At 34.6% G+C, this 19,301-nt stretch overlaps 1 protein-coding gene across 2 annotated transcripts in view; it reads right to left on the reverse strand.

Annotated features, from left to right (window-relative positions):
- Positions 1-19,301, reverse strand: part of LOC136040414 (uncharacterized) — a 116,340-nt gene that overhangs the window by 7,033 nt on the left and 90,006 nt on the right. For both annotated transcript variants that reach the window (XM_065724687.1, XM_065724688.1), the window contains exons 14-20: positions 19,062-19,197; positions 15,892-16,211; positions 14,350-14,697; positions 12,446-12,652; positions 9,664-9,918; positions 7,602-7,768; positions 4,408-4,561 (exon numbers count right to left, since the gene is read on the reverse strand). In XM_065724687.1, coding sequence (XP_065580759.1) covers positions 4,408-4,561; positions 7,602-7,768; positions 9,664-9,918; positions 12,446-12,652; positions 14,350-14,697; positions 15,892-16,211; positions 19,062-19,197 — 1,587 coding nt within the window. The remainder of the gene's footprint in view (positions 1-4,407; positions 4,562-7,601; positions 7,769-9,663; positions 9,919-12,445; positions 12,653-14,349; positions 14,698-15,891; positions 16,212-19,061; positions 19,198-19,301) is intronic.

Consider the following 19,301-nt stretch of genomic DNA (forward strand, 5'->3'; position numbering starts at 1 on the left):
ATCATTTCTAAGAAACCAATTAAAATGTAATAAAATTTTCTCTATAATTGGTAAAAATTGTGTAAAGTACAATCTTATCTATAACCGATAGAACATTGAAAACTTGACATTTTAAATCAAGATCATGACATTTTTTTTCTTGTATACTATGTGCACTATTCTCGAATGATTTGATTTTTGGACTATTTTTTAGTTTAATTTTTGAGGTTATGGTCTTTTCTTTGAAATATCAAACTTGAAGTGCAAGTTAGAAATTACAAAAAAAAAATCTGATAAACCCTTAACAGTCCATTCAAATTCTACTGAAATTTACACTTTACAGAAAACCTGGAAAGCTAAATTGTAAATTAGACTATAACTTCACCATTTAAAAGAAGTCCTAATGAAAAATATGTTTTTTAACTGCTTGGATTTCCTTCAATACAGGGTTTTTAGTGTTTATAATTTGTTATGGTACAGGGGCCGCTACTTGGTTGAACTTCCAGTGAATTCTGCTTTCATGTGCCAGTTTCGGAAGGAAGTTGTATGAACTTCTATAATAAATGCACATTTTTCCCATGAATCATTTCATTCAAATTCTTTCCATCTGCTAGTAAAACCATCGAAACTACGACCATAAAATTGAATGAATTTGAAACAATATTAAAGTACAATTAAAATTGGCTTAGTTGGTCGTAAAAAATAATTACATAAGGCAATGGCTGAGAAAATATTGAATTTTGTGAGAAAAAAAATCGTAATTGTCGACCCGTTATGTTTTATTGAGTATTGGGCATTGGCGACGGGAATTCCAAATACAGTAGGCCAAGAGGATACTGAGAAACATGGTAAGTAAGATCCAATATAAGATAGTTGTACTTTGTCGCTTTTACATTTTTGGCAATAGTTTTCAATTATATTTCGGGTTATAGCATAAAACAACTCTCAGTAGCATAAAGCTCTCTTTGTAACTTTTACCAGATACTTATTACAAGACGTGAAATTATTAAAAGTTACTTTAAACAATACACCAACTTGAAGAATTTAAAAACATTCACCTTATTCTTATGGTGAATAAGAAATTTTTTTAGCTCTATGATTAAGACCTTTGTAGGATAAGAGAGCTCTGTACAGCTCTATTAAGAGCCTTACATTGTTGCCACATCGAGCCAAGAAATAAGCAAAAATAATCATCTAAATTTCATTGTGCTTTTCATCTGTGAAAATTCGAACACTAACAATCTGTTGGCTTCCAAAGAAAACTAAAATGAAAAGGAGAGCCACACCTACTTGAGCAGTGTGGTGCCATCTGTTTTCAGCTCATTGTTTGCTGACTTTTCATAGAGTTTGCTTTTTTTTATTATGTACCTGCCACTGCAGAAAACTGCGACAGTGAACATGGACGTCTTTGTAATAAAAATTGAATTGCCAATTTTTCCTAATTTGAAAGATATATATGGTTATGTAAGTTCCCACTTAAGAAATAATCAAATTTCATTTTCACAGTCCTTGGTACTTTCACTTTATGGACTAGCACAATAAAAGGGTTTTTAACTGTCAAATTTGAAACTCAGATTTTAATAATTAAAAGCTCTTAAGAGTTCTAGAGGATATATAGTTCTATTATTAACAACTGTATGGAGTGAGTGAGGAAACTTTTGAGCTTTATTGTTAGTTTTATAGGAACTAAAACTCCCAGCACCCCTGATAGTACAGTGTCACACAGAAGAACTAGAAAATTTTTAAACAAGATCCATTTCAAATTAATAGAACTTGTTTTTCAATTAAAACCTGTCAGCATGAAACACATTTTCTGCAATTATCCATTTTTAACCTAAATTCTGTTTAATTTAAAACATCACAGGCAAAATTATTATGCAGAAAACGGGATAATAATGGAGAATGTTCACAAATATAAACATTGGAAGAAATTTATGGGGGAAGGGGGGCAACTTTCAGACCAAATTTTTATGCGTTATGGAATTAAACAAAAATGAGTTTGTAGTCTCATATTTAGAAACGCAGTTAGAACAGCCCCACGATACCTGCCCCATGATAGACGGCATTAACATTAGCCAGTAGCCAAAGTGTTGACGATATTTTGTTATTTTTGGATAATTTAGCATCAAAGTAGAATGCAATTAATATATTATAAACATATCTACGAAAGGTTTTATTGGAGATTGAACCTAAATAAAAGAATTCCTAGCGGCAAAGAATAATGATTTCCAGCGTAATTCAATCAAAATGGGCCACGGGAAATTATTAATCAAGCTTTCATTAAGTGCCACGGGTTGCCTTTTGCCCCTACAATTAAAGCTGCGTGAGAGTTCGTAATATACAAGTATTTTATAAAAAAAAAAAAATAGAAAAATGTGTCATGGAGAAGGGTCGTTTTGATAAGCAGCCACTGGCTAAACTTTATTTAATGTCCGCACCTTATGTCTTTTTTAAGGTCCCATTTTCAAAAATATTAACTAAAAGTGAGAAAAAGTGAATTTGTGTGTACTTTTTCCAGTTTGGTAGCCTGAAAACGCGTTCCCTGGTTTCTGATTTTGTCCGGTTTCCTGTTTTGGAATTCCAAGTATGTTATTAGAAAAAATAATTCTTTTGAAAAAAAATTGATTTTTTAAGTAATGCTTATATTAGAGAAATAAAAGAATGTTTCTAAATATGGGGATAAAAATCAACCCAAAAAATACATGAGCAATATCATTGATTTCTTGAGCAATTTAGAGAAGATAGAATCGATTTTCTCGTAAATTGATTCTCAAGAATCTCTCAAGAATAGAAATCGAACAAAGAAACGTTTCGTTTGACAGATAAGAAGGGGCGTCGTTTGGAGGGGGGACAAGGGGCTTTGGTTGCCCAATGCCCCCAATAATACCCCCAATAATTTGGGAAAAAACATTATACAGCCCATTCCCCTTGACTATTCGGATTTGAGCCCCTCGTGCACCCCTAATAAAAATACTGGAGATTCGCCCCTATAGATAAGAAGTCTTGTCGCTATAGCCCTAGTAAAACTGCAATTTATTCTGAGTGTTATTATCGTCATTTTCTTCAAAAGACTTGTTTCGTAGGTTTTAGTTTCTTTTTTGTTTATTTCCTCTGTTCATTTGTTTATTTCCTCTTGTTTTTATTTTTCTGTGTGAATTCATCAATGTATAGAGGGCATAAATAAACTATTATTATTATTAATATTGATATTTTGTCGTTTTGGCCAAAAGCCAAATAAAATAAGTACTTTTAGCAGTAGTGTTGCTATAATAAGAAAAATTAGAGGAATATAGCTATATTTTTATTAAAGTCACAATAATTAACTTAATGATTACTTTTGTTAGTTCCAGATGGTGTTGATTTTTTACTCATAGATGAACCTCAGTTTCATCTCCCATTAGTTTTCACACTCTTTACCCAACATAATCGATACGAAAAATTATAAATTATAAAAGTCATCACATAAAGTCGTTATGCAATGTTTTCAGAGGCGGTTTTAGGGGAGGGACGGAGGGGGCAGTTCCACGGGTACAGGAATCTTAGGGGCGGAAAATTTCGAATAAGTAATCTGACGGTTATAAAAAATTCCTAATTTTCTGAATTCAATTTTTATTAAAATAAATTAGAGGGCGTATTTAGTGAATGAAAACAATTGATAAATTCTAAATGAATTAATTGCATAAAATTAGATTGAAAATACAAATAAATAAATAATAATAATTAAATAATTCAATTAAAATAATTTATAATAATTCAAATTAATGAAAATAATTTTTGCCTAAAAATTTGTGGGAGACAGAGGGGGGGGGGACTAATCAAGATTTTGCTCCGGGCGCAAAAGAGACGAGAACCGCTAATCGAAACTAAAATCGAATGATTTTTATATCAAAACTGCTGTTGTCTTATTCAGAGGTTACAAAGTTAGATTTGCCGCCACTGTTTATTAGTAAAATACAAAAAATAAATCTACTTAAAATTAATGTCAAATTAAATTGAAATTTAATTTACGATTAAATATTTTTAATTTAAAAAATTTAATGATGTTTATATTCAAAGGATTAAAAACAATTAAAATTAAATTAAATTAGTACAAGTACAAATTAGTACAAAGCTTCTTGGGCCTAGTAATCGCTTTACTTTTGTAATAGTTTTTTTTTAGTATTAATAAATTGATTGATTGATTGACAGAATAACTATGTATCATTTATTTTTCGTACTTCCATATAGAATCTGTGTTGTAAAACATACAACTTTTGAATTACCACAGCGGCAGTGCCTTACACATTTAATAATTTTTGCGATAAAACTGATAGTTTTCTAGTCAGAAAGTTCCCTGTTATCATAACAACATAGAAAATTTTCAACATTATTCATGGTAAAAACTCTTTCGATTTTTACTCTTCATAAAAAAGTATTGCATTTACATACCTCTTTGGATATTAAGCGAAACAAGATCAAGTCCTGAAAACGGAAAATTTTTTGACTCAAAAAGGTGATTGGTAACTTCTTGTGTCACGAACTGGTCTAGGCTTTCCATTGGTGTTACAAACATCCCTCTTGTCAGCTCGTCAAGTGCAGCGGGCTAAAAAACAAAAGACAGCCCAATAGATTCTTGCACTAGGTCATGAAAATACAGCAACAGAGAGATAAAGGGGCTAGTATAAATAAAATATGACTTACATAATAAACAATTTTTATGTTATGTAAAGAATCAACGACAAGACTTTTACGAATTTCAAAATAGTAAAAAAAAAATTAAACTTTTAGCTTTTTTCTGACTTCAAATTTCATACAAGAGGAGAAGAGGATCGATTGGGTTATAATAGTCAAGGTCAAACGAAAAACCATTTGTCTCTTCGTTTTGGCTTATGCTTAAGCGGTGCTTGCATGCGTGTCTAGCTAGAATTTCATGTCTAGACACGCGTCTGGCCTAAATCTACAAATTTAGTTTCAAATAGATTACAGTTGTCATTTCGAGCCAATAAAGAGAGCTTATGTTTTTGTTGTCACTAGATAATCGATGAGATACGTCGGCGGATCTACGGGGCGGGGGGCCCTGGCCCCCCAATATTTCTTCTGGCTCCCTCTTTCCCTGTTTTTTTCTTTTTTCACTCTTTTTCAGAATAAAAAAGTCAATTTGGTCAATAATTGGCACCTTTGCCACATTGTCCCCCCTAGATTTTACTCTAGATCCACATCTGATGAGACAAGCCAAAAAATTGCATAAGTTTGCTTCACTATTATGTCTGGGTTGCATATTTGCCGAAAATGAAAAAAACCCACAATTAATGAGAAAACAATATTAAATTTCAGTTTAAAAATGTAAAGATAGATGATGAAATTAATGGACCTTGACACGTTCTGATTGGCTGTAATCGAAAATCCTAGAATTTGAGTTCTACAGTCTAGAACTGGACAATTAGCTGTAACTTGCTAACTGTGTTTCGCTGTTTTGGTGTTTCGAAACACCAAATTTTGTTGTTTGGCAAAATTCATTTTGTGAACGTAGTTGTCTAGACTTTCATGTCTGGTCAGACACATTTCTTGACATAGGATTCTAGCTAGACACGCATTTGAACGCAACTTTAAATAATAGCCCCCCCCCACTTTAAAGAACTTGCAAAATTACATCAAAGATGATAATCAGTCAAATTAAAAGATGGTTTTTCCGTAGAGCCATAGAAAGTAATTTATCTTGATCTTTCTGGTAGAATTTTTTCTTCTTTGAATTTCTAACCAACCGACTTCAAGCCACTGTTCAAACTAAATTAATCCCTTTTTGAAAATCTCATCTAATCATTGCATATCCATTTATTTGATAATTTCTCAACTATGACTTAAATGCTTAAGATCACTATAGAGTAAGAAGATTTCAAAGAACAATACAGAAAACTTACAAGTTATTATTAAAGACAGCTGAGACGAAAAAATAACAAATTTTAAGAATTCTTACTAAGAACTTAGTACGGGTAAAATTCAGGCTCGAGTCCTTTAAAACATTAGTCCTTTCGCCATAAATTTGTTCATGATTGCATTTCAGTTTCCAAAAACTTCGAGGTTTGAGTTGCCTTTCCGACATCCCCCAAAAAATTTTGCCAGCCATTTTTGACGAAATTTGTCTATAAGCAGAATTATTCTCAAAGAAATTTTGCTAGGTTTTGAACACAAGTTTAAAAAAAAATCTTGGAAACATTAGACTTCGAAATGCTAAGCTAAGAATTTTGTTTTACTTCACTTAAGAAACCGTAAATAAAACGTGCACTTTAATACCATTATCTATGACAGCAGTGACACGCTGCCCTAGAAAGCATAACTGACAAATAGAGACCCACTCCCACTTACCTCACTCACAGTCCATTCGATGGCCGTCATTCCCAAGGCCTGACCACGAGACAGAATGTTTTGTGGAAAAGATTGCCTAGATTGGAAGGATTAAGGTAGCAATGGATGCTAGAATTGTGATGGAGGGGGAAGGTGGGTAATTCCGCAGGGGAATACGAAATGCTGAGCGTAAAAAAAAAATAATACACCGAGGACCGATTTGCAATCAGAAAGAGAAGTGTTCTTATTAGTATTGAATCTGAAGCCAAGGTGTTACTTGTTCATGGTGACTGGTAAGCAATGGCTGGTTTACCCCTCCCTTTTGCAGGACTAGTATTATCTATCAAAGACAGTCTAAAGTCAAAATATTGTGTGTCTGAGGGAAAGTAAAAATAGCACCAATAGCCGCTTTTTTTTTCTTTTTTTTACGAACCTTTGTAGCCCTGTTGCATCAATCTGAACATTTCAATTAATTCATAATAATAATAACAACAGTATTAATAATAGTGATAAATACCAAAAACACGAAGAACAATAGGCAATTTCTCAAGACAGTGGGAAACAAATTAGAATGAATAATATTTCCTTAAATAGGGACATGGGAGAGTATTCACTAAATGCTCATTACACAAATTTAATTAGAAATAACCTTACAAAATATTATAAAAAAACAAATAGATATTAACACAGAACCTTTCATAAATAGACCAATGAGATCAGCATCCAAAAAAGCAAGACTGGCATTAAAAACGTGTTTTTAAATCATTATCTTTCATTTCAATGAATTGCCTCGTTTCATCACAATTTATTTATCGGTCCTGGTTGAACTTCGCTGAGGTAAGGATGCTAGGACTTTTTTGAACAATTTTTCATTTTAGTTTTACTGATTTTATCCTGTTGTAAGTTTTTTCTTCTTATATATTTTTGTATTACTGAGAACGGCCCTTGGACATAAGGACAAAACATTCATTCTAATTTGTTTCCCACTGTCTTGAGAAATTCCCTATTGGTCTTCTAGTTTTTGGTGTTTATAATGGAAAGGGAGTGTGGTCTTCGTCGCTATTTATATAATAGTGACAATAAATATAATCTGCTTTTATAAATCTCTTATTGTTGTTTTTAGAGATACAATTTTATAGTTGAGTTTAGAATTTTGTTTCCACGAGTCTTAGCCGACTTTTTTTTTTCCAAATTTGTCACTCCGAGCGTCAGCAATAAACCTTTTTTTAACAAATGAACTAAGTTAATACGACTCTGATGATCTATAACTTAATGCAGTTTTCAGAGAGAAATATAATTACCTCCATCAAGCTTTCTGGATTGAAGAAACCAGCTCTTAAAGGCAATCGTGCTGTTTCCTGGAAAGCAGCGTTGACCCTTGGGAAGAAAGGACGAACTAGACTGTGGAATCGGAAAGCAGCACTCACAAATTCGTTGAACATTTGTGCGTTGCAAGTAGCATCATAGCCTAGTAAAGAAAAGCAAGAATTTATTTAAATTCATTTTTGTTAGACAAGTTTTTTTTTAGTTCTTTTAATTATAAAACTCAGAAACACTTTCATAGCCTCGATATTATGTTGATTGAAAAGTGATTCGAAATTCTATTGTAAGTATGCGAAAACTTCAAAAAAATATAGTTTCGATAATTCAAAAGGTATTTTGTAAATATACCACTAGGATTGCCACCTTGCACAATTGGTTCATATAGTGGGCAACTAAAGCTGTATTATTAACTCCCCCTAACCTAATCATCACATAGAAGCTTGCTTTCAACAAGTGTCGACCCCTCTCCTATGGACTCTCCTTTCAACCTGAATAAAATATCCCCTTATTTAATGGTTCCCAACTCTGGGAGAGGAGCTCCTGAGACTCCTAGCAAGTCTAGTTCAAAATTATGCAATACCGTTACTGTCTTACTGCGGATTTAATACAATTTATATAACCGAAATTTGTATGGCCTAAACAAAAGCAATAGGACACAGCAGTGTAGGTCAGTGCCTTATTACTTCTTCTCAAGTCTACACGGAATGCTTAAGCCGGCATGGAGCAAAACAACAAGAAACTTTTGGAACTTCCTATAGAATGGAGATTTCGTGCAATCATGGGTCCTTATCAGTAAATACAAGGTTTTCTAGAGATAGCGATACTCTTCTGTAAAAAAAAAGTCAACATTTTGCACAAGCAATCTCAAGGTCAATACGTCTTACTAATAAAAAAAAAGTTTTATAGCTTTGATACATAAAAAAAAGAAAACAGAGACTAGTATGAGACAGGAAGAACGTCCAGCTGAATGGAGGCTCTTTACAATCCGCGGTCCGTATCGGTAACTATATGATTTCAATTTTGCGATGCTCTTCTGTCAAAAACAGTCAACACTCTACATAAAAAATCTCAAACCTAATGCGTTCGACACATAATAAACAGCTTTAATATTCAAAAAGAAATAAAGGCAATGGAAGGCACGAGGAGCCTCCAATTAAATCGAGGTTTTGTAAAATCCCGAGTCCGTATCGGTAAATACATGGTTTTCTACTTTTCTTCTAAAAAAAAGAAAGAAACAGCAAGAGACACGAGAAACCTCCAGTTGAATGAAGTCCTCGTAAAATCCATGGTCCGTATCGGTAACTATACGGTTTTCTACTTGGCGATGCTGTTCTGCCAAGAGCAGTCAACTCTGCACAAGCAATCTCAAGCCTAATACGTCTGACTTATAATAAACAGCTTTGAAGCTTTCACACTAAGGAGAGAGAAAAAAAACAGAGACAGCAGGAGACACGATGAATCTCCATCTGAACGAGGGCCTTGTACAATCCGTGTTCCGTATGATGTATAATAAACACCTTAGCAGCTTTCATAGTTAAGAATACAAAACATTAACAGCAGGAGATACGAGGAACCTTCAGTTGAATTGAGGCTCTGCAGTGTCCTTGCTCCGTATCGGTAGCTATATAGTTTTCTACATGGGGATGATCATCTGTGAAGAACAGTCAACACTCTTAACAACTAGCCACAATTCTAATACGTCCAACCCATAATAAGCAGCTTTATAATTTTTATAATTGAAAAAAAAAACAGAGACAACAGGATAGACTAGGAACCTTCACTTAAATGGAGGCTTTGTACAATCTTGGGTCCATATCAGTATCTATATGGTTTTCTTCTTAGCGATACTCCTCTATCAAGAGCAGTCAATATTCTGCACAGGCAATCTCAAACCTAACATGTCCGACTCATAATAAAAAGTTTTGATACTTACAAAAAAAAAAGAAGAAGAGAAACAGAGACATGAAAAAACAAGTCCTTTGCACTCAATAGTAGCCCACAATGCCTTCTGAAATTATAATTTTACAAGTTGAATCTTACCTTCAAAATAGCCTTCAGTAAGTAAATTAAGACCGTACAAGTTGACTGCATTCCAGCCAAGCGTTCTTGGAACAAATTCATTGTATATAATATGCTGCCAAATAGCAATGGTAATCCGTCTTGCTGTTAGGTAAGTCCTCTCGTCATTCCATTGTGGGTTCATTGTCTGTAGTATGTTAGCAATACGATTATGTTCGCGCATAAAAGTTGTGTGTAAGATAGTTAAACCAGGCTGCTCACTGCTTCGGGCATCACCTTTAATAATAGTAAATAATATATTTGTACAGATCTATTGATCATGGTTTACTAAATAATAGTTTAGGCTGTCTTATATATCTTTTTACAATATTTATGTCTATATAGACGGACAGTTTGCGTACTAATATCTAATGCTTATGAGGAAAACAGTTTTTAAGAGAGTGACTGGATCAACTGTTTCACCGGTGAATTTTTTTGCCTGATTCAGTGTTAGAAAACCGCTATGAATCACTGCTAGTGGATAGTCTAGTTGATATTGAATCAGATATTGGTTTCGTAGTTACAGCCCCTGATATTTTTAGCGCTATCATTAACCTTCGGAAAAAGTTCTTGCGTGGTTATGATCAGAATATGTTGTTTTCATTAATTACACGCAAGTGGTAAGCTACTGCAGCATCTACATTTTTTTTTACTAAATCATTTGTATTGTCCCCGATTCTTGTTGTGTTGGTACATTGACTCCTGCTCTGAAAAAAGATAAAGATAGCCGGCAATGTTGTTCCTACAGACCTATAACAGTTTCTTCTCGTCTATGTAAATTGCTTTTGTTACTAGTGATTAAGGACGTAAATAAGGCTTGTTCAACTCCTGAAAACTAGTTTGGATATGAGTAAGGCTACAGTCGGGAACACAAGCATTATACACTTGCCAACGTTCTAATGGATACAGAGAATAGTGGCGAGTTTCTCGTCCTTGCGGCTCATGATGTCTCTTTCGCTTTTTATTCTAGTGTGCATTCCCATTTGCTGTATAATGTGCAGCAGCAAGGTCTCAATCATTCACTTGTGCCGGTATTTAAAAATCTGTGTGCAAGATTGTGTTGGCGTGAAAGTACCTACTCGTCATGGTTACGTAATGAGTAAAGTCGTAATTCGGGTTTGGAAAGGAATCCACCAGGGCGGGGTAACATCGCCACCATTGTATAATAATAGTGTGGTTGCACCCCAGAGAAAGGCTAGAATTAGTTTTGTTTTTAAAGGTTGGACCTTTCCATACTCAATTACGCTGACGACATCCTGAATTTAAGTAGAACTGTGTCGTCTGTGGAGGAAAATTTTTCTGTGCTTAGTAGGGAATATGCCGAAATTGGTCTCAATTTTAATGCTTCGAAAAGCAAGGTCCTTGCTTTCGGCAAATCTGTCGGTGATGTTGGATGCTTACGGTTAGGAAATCAGAGTTTTCGGTTATCTGCTTAAAATAAGCATCTCAGTCTGCAGATACGGATAGTGTAAAAACGACAAGGGCTCTCTCTCCTTATCTCTCATTTAAGTGAGAAACTTAGAAAAGCGTTTGGTGTGATAGTTTGCTGTAAAGCTAGCTACAGCAGGCGTATTCTCGCCCGTGTGTACAAGGCTTTTGCGATGCCTCGTGTCCTCACATTGACTCTATTTTGGAATGTGTTTCTGGCTACTGATAATAAGACTGTTTATCCATATATTTTCGTTTCGCAAAATTTCTCTTGTGCATACCCCTATGAGCTAGAAACAAATAACTAGTGTCAGCCTACGGGTTAACTGAGCCACTAACCGTGGCTGAGCAGCGTTGCGGTTGCTATTTTCTAAGTCTGATAGGATAAGCAGCCTCCTATCCTGCTATGTGTTAGTAGAAATATTTGAATCTATTCTTGGTAGTATAGATTTCTTTGTGATTGTCTTTTTTTTCTTTTTTTTTCTTCTCATATACTCCATGTTGAACCCTTGTGTGCGTTTTTGGGCAATAAAGATATTGACTGATTGATTAATAAGTACAAATTATAATTAAAATATGAGTAAAATGTGTAAGTATAGATACAAAATATGACTAAGCATAAATTGTCCATAAGTCTAAATATTTTATACGTAGGCTATTTAAAATGCATCAGCATATATTTGTAAGTATAAATAATTTATAAGTGTAAGTATAATTATAAGTCATAAGTATAATTTAGAAGCATAAGCATAGAATATATGAGTACAAATACAATGAAATGTATAGGCACAAATTTGGTGTTATCTAACACCTTTTTGAAACGAAAACATTAAAATAAAGCATGCTGAACATTTAAAATTATAAATAGAAACTTCTAAATACAGAAAAATTCGTACCACATGACCAAAATAAAGAGAATTTTTGAAAAAATTCGTTTAATGATTTTTCCCTTTGTTTGATCCAGGATTAAACTTTTGATCTCCTTGTGTCCTTTTTTTATCCCCCTTGTGTCCGTGGCCATGGTGCATTTTGATGGGGGATACGAGTATTGCGTTTCCAAACTATATTTATTGGTGAATAAAACTCTGAACTCTGATAGAATTGATAACAATACAAAGTAAATAATAAAATATATGTTAGATTAGTTTCAACACCAACGATTTTTTTAAAATTATATTTCTAAATCTTTGAATTTTGAAGGTCTCTCTCTTCGCTTTTACTCATGGGGAATTTATTGCAGGTTTACTGTCAGCTCTGCGGCAAAAATTCTTCAAAAAAACATGACAAAAAATGGGAAATCTTTTCATACAGATATTAAGAATAAAAAAGAACTTACCAGCTTCAAAACAAAGCCCACTAGAAGCCTTGCATTCAGCCATGCGGCTTGTTTGTGGTAAAAGTTCTTTGCCTCTAAAGGGACTAGCTGTAGAATTTAAGCGCCCACCAACGAAAGCGCGTAATTTCCTTGAGTTACAAAATGTTTCACCATACACTTGAGACGCATCAATATATGCTGTGTTTTGATTTACTTGATCTCTTGCACCTAAAAGAAGAAAATAAGGATATGAAGCTTATTTTTAACAAGTAGACCGCCCAAAATAAGGAATTAACCTTACTTTAGACCTTAGTTCCTCCGGAGCTATTGGTGGCACATAAGGCGTCAACAAAGCTTCTCCATATGCCCCAAAGCTCTGCAGCAGCGATGAAAATTTCCTATTCAATTATTATAGACTTCTCAGCATTCCTGAGATCTCGATCAATGTTCACCGGAGTTCTTTGGACGACCTCGTCTTCTTCTGCCGTCTCGTTTCTAATTTTAGACCGTCCAAGGAAGGCAGTCTGCTTTCATGCAGAGTACGTTTCCTAATATCCACTTTTTCGTTCTTAGAACAACAGTAGTGATAGGCTGGTCTGCTCTGCTCTACTGCAGATTTCAGAGTTACATACTCTCTGCTGCTAGCTTATATTTAGAATTCTCCTCAGGCATACATTTTCGGACGCAAGGGTTCTCTTTTCAAGCTGTTAGTTTTTAGTCTATCACTAACTAGCATAGAGGAATATGGAACGTTTTCTGCTTCACCATGTGAGCTTTAGTTTATTATATGCTCCAGTTGACTCAATAAGGAATTGAGGGCAGAAAACATTGAAGACAAAAATAATAAATTTAACAGCCGTGGTTTTCGTTTCTATTCTGTGCTATGGCTACTCATGGGGTATGCAGAGGATCGAGGAATAATCCCTAAATCATCCATGTCCGGTGAAACCACTTGGACGTCAAAAACACAACTTAAAACCAAGGGATTACTTATCCAGACTGCTCACCCTTTCTGGAGAGTAGATTAGAAAAAAGACACATCAGTAAGTTCAAAGGTATCAGATATCATCGAGTATCAATCTGGCTTTGTGCCATTTGTTTAGGAACGGAATAGCAAAGAGATGACAATAGTGCATATCTAAAAACGAAGTTGTTCTATGTTATATCTCTGACGTTTTTTCCAATAAAACCAAAATATAACAGAACTCTGTACTGACTAAAAGTAAGCCCCGGATGTCCTTTCGGCTTCCACTAGGGAATCCCTGAATGTCCTTTAGGCTCCCATTGGGGTTTCCTGTGTTTATCAGTATACACAAGAGGCTGCAGTATTACTGATCGAGGTTGCGACACATATCGCAAGAGCTTGCGATGTTATCACATCATCACTTTTATGTGATGATTCATTTTTTAAGTCTCTTTTATGGAATTTTCCTATTAATGGATTTACTAATCTTTAGATATTCAAAACAAACACTAGATTAATGGTTCAGTAAACTCTCTCAATCCAGAAAATGAGTTATTTCTTCTTTATATCTTCTAATTACGTATAATGTCCTAACGAATATTTTACAGTTTAGAACTTACTTTTTATTCTCTACCATTTTTAGGTGACAGAATAAAACTTTCCAGAAATTCAGTTTTCTAATTTAAATGGATGCTCAATATGAAATGTATTTTAAAGTTTCGTACGAAAACATCGAATTCTAAGCTAAAGAGAACGTCCATATGACGATTTAAAACACTTCTAAAAAAGAGTAGCAGTATGGAGAAAAAAATAGTCTACTTAGGCTTTTGGAAAGTTTAATTCAATATTTAATTTATTGTTCTAGCATTTATATACATCATCTAACAGTTACAGCTATACTAGGTTACTCTAGGCTACTAAGCACTATTCTCAGAATCCATTTAAAAAGAATGTTTCTTACCCAATCGCTGCTGACCGGCGAGGGATCTCGTAAATGGAATGCACTGAGCTCTTCCCTGAGCGTTTACCCTAGGGAAAAATGGGTCATTTGCTGGAATTGGTATTGGCCAGCACTCAGGGTGAACGTTTCTTGTTGAGTCACAATCCCGACAATTCAAAATAGCATTCTGCACCCCCCTCGAAACAGGTGTCATTGTGACATCGTGACCTAAGAATTGACCAAACTGCATCAGAATCGTAGTGTATCGACGGTGAGGACTGCTAATATCTGGGTGAACAGTAATTGATATAAGACGTGGAGAAGGGAGTGGCCTTCCAGTGGTACTTCTCCAACGTGGCCTTGAGATACCTGTGGGAATGAAAGTCAAATTAATGTTGAAATATATTAATCTTAGCGGAATTTCATCAAAATTTACATTTGCTCCTAAATTATCAATTAAAGATGCCTTTCAACTAGCGCTTGATCGTAGATCCTGCACCTAAATTTATGTCTGAGGGATGTGAAGGAAGGACAATTCCATATATATATATTAAATAAAAAAATAAGTTTTTTTGACCGCAAGTAAGGAGCGACATTAAATCTTAAAACGAACAGAAATTATTCCTTATATGAAAGGGGTTGTCCCCTCCTCAACACCTCGCTCTTTACGCTAAAGTTTGGTTCTTTGTCATACTTCTACTTTTTAAAACAATGCGTTTTTCGACTATGCTGAACAAAATGGCTATCTCAAAATTTTGATCCGGTGACTTTGGGAAAAATGAGCGTGAGAGGGGGCATAGGTGCCCTCCAATTTTTTGGTCACTTAAAAAGGACAATAGAACTATTAATTTCCGTTAGAATGAGCCCTCTCACGACATTCTACGACCACTGGGTCGATACGATACGATCACCCCTGGGAGAAAAAAAAAACAAACAAATAAACACGCATCCATGATCTGTCTTCTGGCAAAAAATATAAAATTCAACATCTTTGTAGATAGGAACTTTAAATTTCTATCGAAGGATTCTCTGATACGCTGAATCTGATGGTGAGATTTTCGTTAAGATTCTATGATTTTTAGGAGGTGTTTCCCCCTATTTTCAAAAATAAGGCAAATTTTTTCAGGCTCGTAACTTTTGATGGGTAAGACCAAACTTGATGAAACTTATATATTCAAAATCGCCATTAAAATACAATTCTTTTGATGTAACTATTGGTATCAAAATTCCGTCTTTTAGAGTTTCGGTTACTATTGAGCCGGGTCACTCCTTACTACAGTTTGTTACCACGAACTGTTTGATATATATATATATATATATATATATATATATATATATATATATATATATATATATATATATATATATATATATATATATATATATATATATATATATATATATATATATATATATATATATATATATAATAGACTAAATGATAGATTAATTAATTGAATAATAATAAAAAAGCTACTAAATTGATTAACTATTAATTAATGAAATACCTTATTGGCTACAGTAAATAGAAAAACTTTAAAACAGTAATATTAAAAAGTTTACCATCATCATATCCAGCAGGAAGTAATCTTGAGAAAGTCGTCAGCTGTTTTCCGAAACTGGGATTGGCCAAATTGTTGCACCAACCACTGAAAGTCCTAAATGGTGTTGTGTGATCACAAGGTAGTGTTACCTCATTTCCTCTACACGGCTGAGGAGGAGAAGACGGATTTACAAATCGGCCCACGTCAACATTTGGAAGACCTTGAGCTAAGGCCCTGCCACTATTGGGCCTTCGTCGACCACCAAGCTGTTGACCTAGCTGATTGAAGAAGTTAACAGCATTGTTGAACAACTGGCGTCGAGTCCTTGTGAACTCAGGGCTAAAAAAAAAGTAATTAGATAAACGAAATCCGGCAATGTGAATGCTAGTCATCAACAAACCTGTCTTAAACGGAGAACAAGGATACCTGGTCAAGATAATTTTTGAGACTTTAAGTAAAGAATATCAAGAATCCCTTCTCTCCTGAATATTCAGGGGTGGGATTGCCATTTTCTAAGGATTTACCAAACTAATTTAAATTTGTTTTTTGGTGCTTCAGAATACAGACTCAGGAGGGTCCAATGTTAGGATCTAAAGGTCAGTGGACCCGTTGGGCGCTTTAACAAGCCACATTTAAAACAACTAAAAGGAATCGATAGCAGCAAAGCAGAGACAAACTGTGCCTGGAAACAAAATAATTGGCGGCAATAAACAAGTGCTGTGACGTTCTTTTTCCAAAACTTGTAAAAACCCCTATTCCAAGGCCGCATCCAGGGGGTGGGGAGGTTTGACCCCCCCCCAAAAAAATAGACTCGTAAAAAAGCAGCAAAAATGCATATAAACAAATTTCTGATGCGTTTTTTAAAGTTTCTTTTGTACCCACCCCGCCTCCCGAACAAAAATCCCGGGTAAGGACCTACCCCTATCCTATAAAATAAGAGGATTCATATCTCCCTCCCCTTAGATTTGGAAAAAATATTTTTTTTGGGTTTTTTCATTGAAAAAAAAAATCCCGCCAAGATACTGAAAAATACCCTATTATTTTGTACCTTGGTTGAGAGAGAGAAAAGAACCCTTTCCGTTGCCCCCCTCCGTTTTCAAGAGTTGGAATCCCTCTCCCAGTCTCAAGACTAGGATATTACGTCAAAAAATTATACTCAACTAACCTTCAGTGAAAAGGCCTAGAGTAATCTTACTTCAAAAACCTGTCCGTATTTTTTTTCTTTTTTTCAAGAATTGCTGATTACGCTATTCGCCAAAGTCATGTATGATTGCGCAAACGAAAACTGGATTTTTCCTTGACGTAATATTACCCTTTCGGCATAGGATTGCTAGTTCAAATGGTATTCTGTGAATAATTTTAATCAACTAAAAAATCGTTGTTTTGACTAACATACTAATATACTATACTATATAAATACTATACGCACGAAGGCAGAATGGGACAGCTCAAAATACGTTACGTGACGTTCCTTGCAAAACTTTACGCAGCGATACAATTATACAAGGAAACTTGAATTTTCCATGGTGTAATAGTATTCTTTTGACACAGAATCTTTGACTGAATAATATTAACTAATTAAAAAAAAAAACTCTTTCGGAGGAGGTTACAAAATTTTTGAAAACTACTTTAGAAAATACTCGTAGTTTATACCCCATCCCCCATAATGGATCAATATGTAATCCATTGCTTTTATTTCCTATTGCATTTTCAAATGTCGCGACTCTTTATCCCCACCGATTGAAAAGCGTTATCCGAAAGAATCACAAGATGAGAAGAGTTATCCTATTTTTAAATACAGTGGGAATGTAAGTGGGATATATACTGTTCCAATCGGAGGGGGAATTCAACTAAGTATTCAGGATTGTCTAAAAGCGGCTTTGAGAATTTTTTAGGTCTTCCTTCAAACGACCTTGTGCTAGGCTAAAATATTACCCAAATTTTCTTCAACTCAGTTACTCACAGAGGAGAGCTTGGCAATTCAAAAGATACTAAGTAACATTTCTTGAAAAGCTTATATTTATTTCTGAACTCTTCTTAAAATTCCGAAGTTTCCTCGACTGTTCTGATTTGTTTTCTACTATTTTATTTGACTTTCAAGATATTTCTAAGTGTCTATCATTCAAATACTTTCCATGCCCTTTGGTCACTCACATAAATGATTAAGAAATGGAGCTTTTGATATAAAAATTGTATGTGCCGGATCTTGGCTGTATGAACAAATTGCACAGACTACAGGTCCTTAACAAAGGTAAAAAAAAATATCTACAATTCATTTTCACCTTTCTTATGTCTCCCCAACTTTTATTATGTGAAACATATCACCTCTTGGGCTACAACAGCCATAGAGAAAGCCCCCTGCCTCACTTACTAAAAAAAAATTAAAAATATTAACGGTTTTTACCATAGTTTTCTACATTTCTCATGTATTTTACTTTCTTTTCTCCCCCAACACCTAAAATAAACGCTTACTTATGTGTCCAACTAGGCTTTCCGTGTGTGAATATACCTTTTTTTGTACTTTTAAAAAATGGGGAGGGAGAATCACTATTCAATAGGCTTATTTTCTTTGTTTATTTCAGTCAATCAGTCAGGTATTTCTAAATATCGCTTTAATTGCATATCTGTAGAACGCAGCCTATAACGCAACTAAATTTTTCTAGGCCTTCTAGTTCAGGTAGGCTCATTTCAGCTATTGACAACAATATATAAAAATATCAGTTCGTATTCTTCGTTATTTTCTTCTATGCAAGGCCGTATCCGGGGATTGGGTTGAACAACCTCACTACTCCTGAAATATTTGCCCGACCGCATTTTTGTTCCGTAAAAATGTAACAAAAGTGCATATAAAATTTTTTCGATTCGTTTTTTAAAGTTATTTTGTTTAACCCCCCCTCCCACATACACAAAAATATCCCTTTCACCCCCGAACCAAAATCATTGATACGGCCCTTCTTCTATGTCTTTTTATATAGAGTTAACCTATTTTATAATCCAACTAACGCTTCATCTCTCATATTGCGACCAGATTGCAAAATCTTCGTACATCCCATGGGCAGAAATGGTTCCTGATTTTCCAGAGAAGTTGAGTCAACACCACAGAAAGTGAAAATTCTGGAAAAACCAGTTTCAAACTAAGTTGACATTCTTATCATGGTAACACGGAAACATAGTGACGGGTCTACTTACTTTTCAAGGTTTTCCAGGAACTGGAGGGATGCATACTCCAAAAGAAGTGAGGTGTTGGACATATATATGGCTTCAGAGGTAGGTCTGCTAAATCCGAATGCTGTACCGACTGCTGATTTTGGATCAGCTCCAAGATCTGCAAATAGAAAAAATTGAAGATGTAGTGTTGAGACATAGGAAGAAATACAACACAAAGGTGGTTGAGCCCATGTGGGTGATGGTCAAACAGTTCGTGGTAAC

This window comes from Artemia franciscana, chromosome 20 (assembly GCF_032884065.1).
Source record: "Artemia franciscana chromosome 20, ASM3288406v1, whole genome shotgun sequence".
Taxonomy (NCBI): domain Eukaryota; kingdom Metazoa; phylum Arthropoda; class Branchiopoda; order Anostraca; family Artemiidae; genus Artemia; species Artemia franciscana.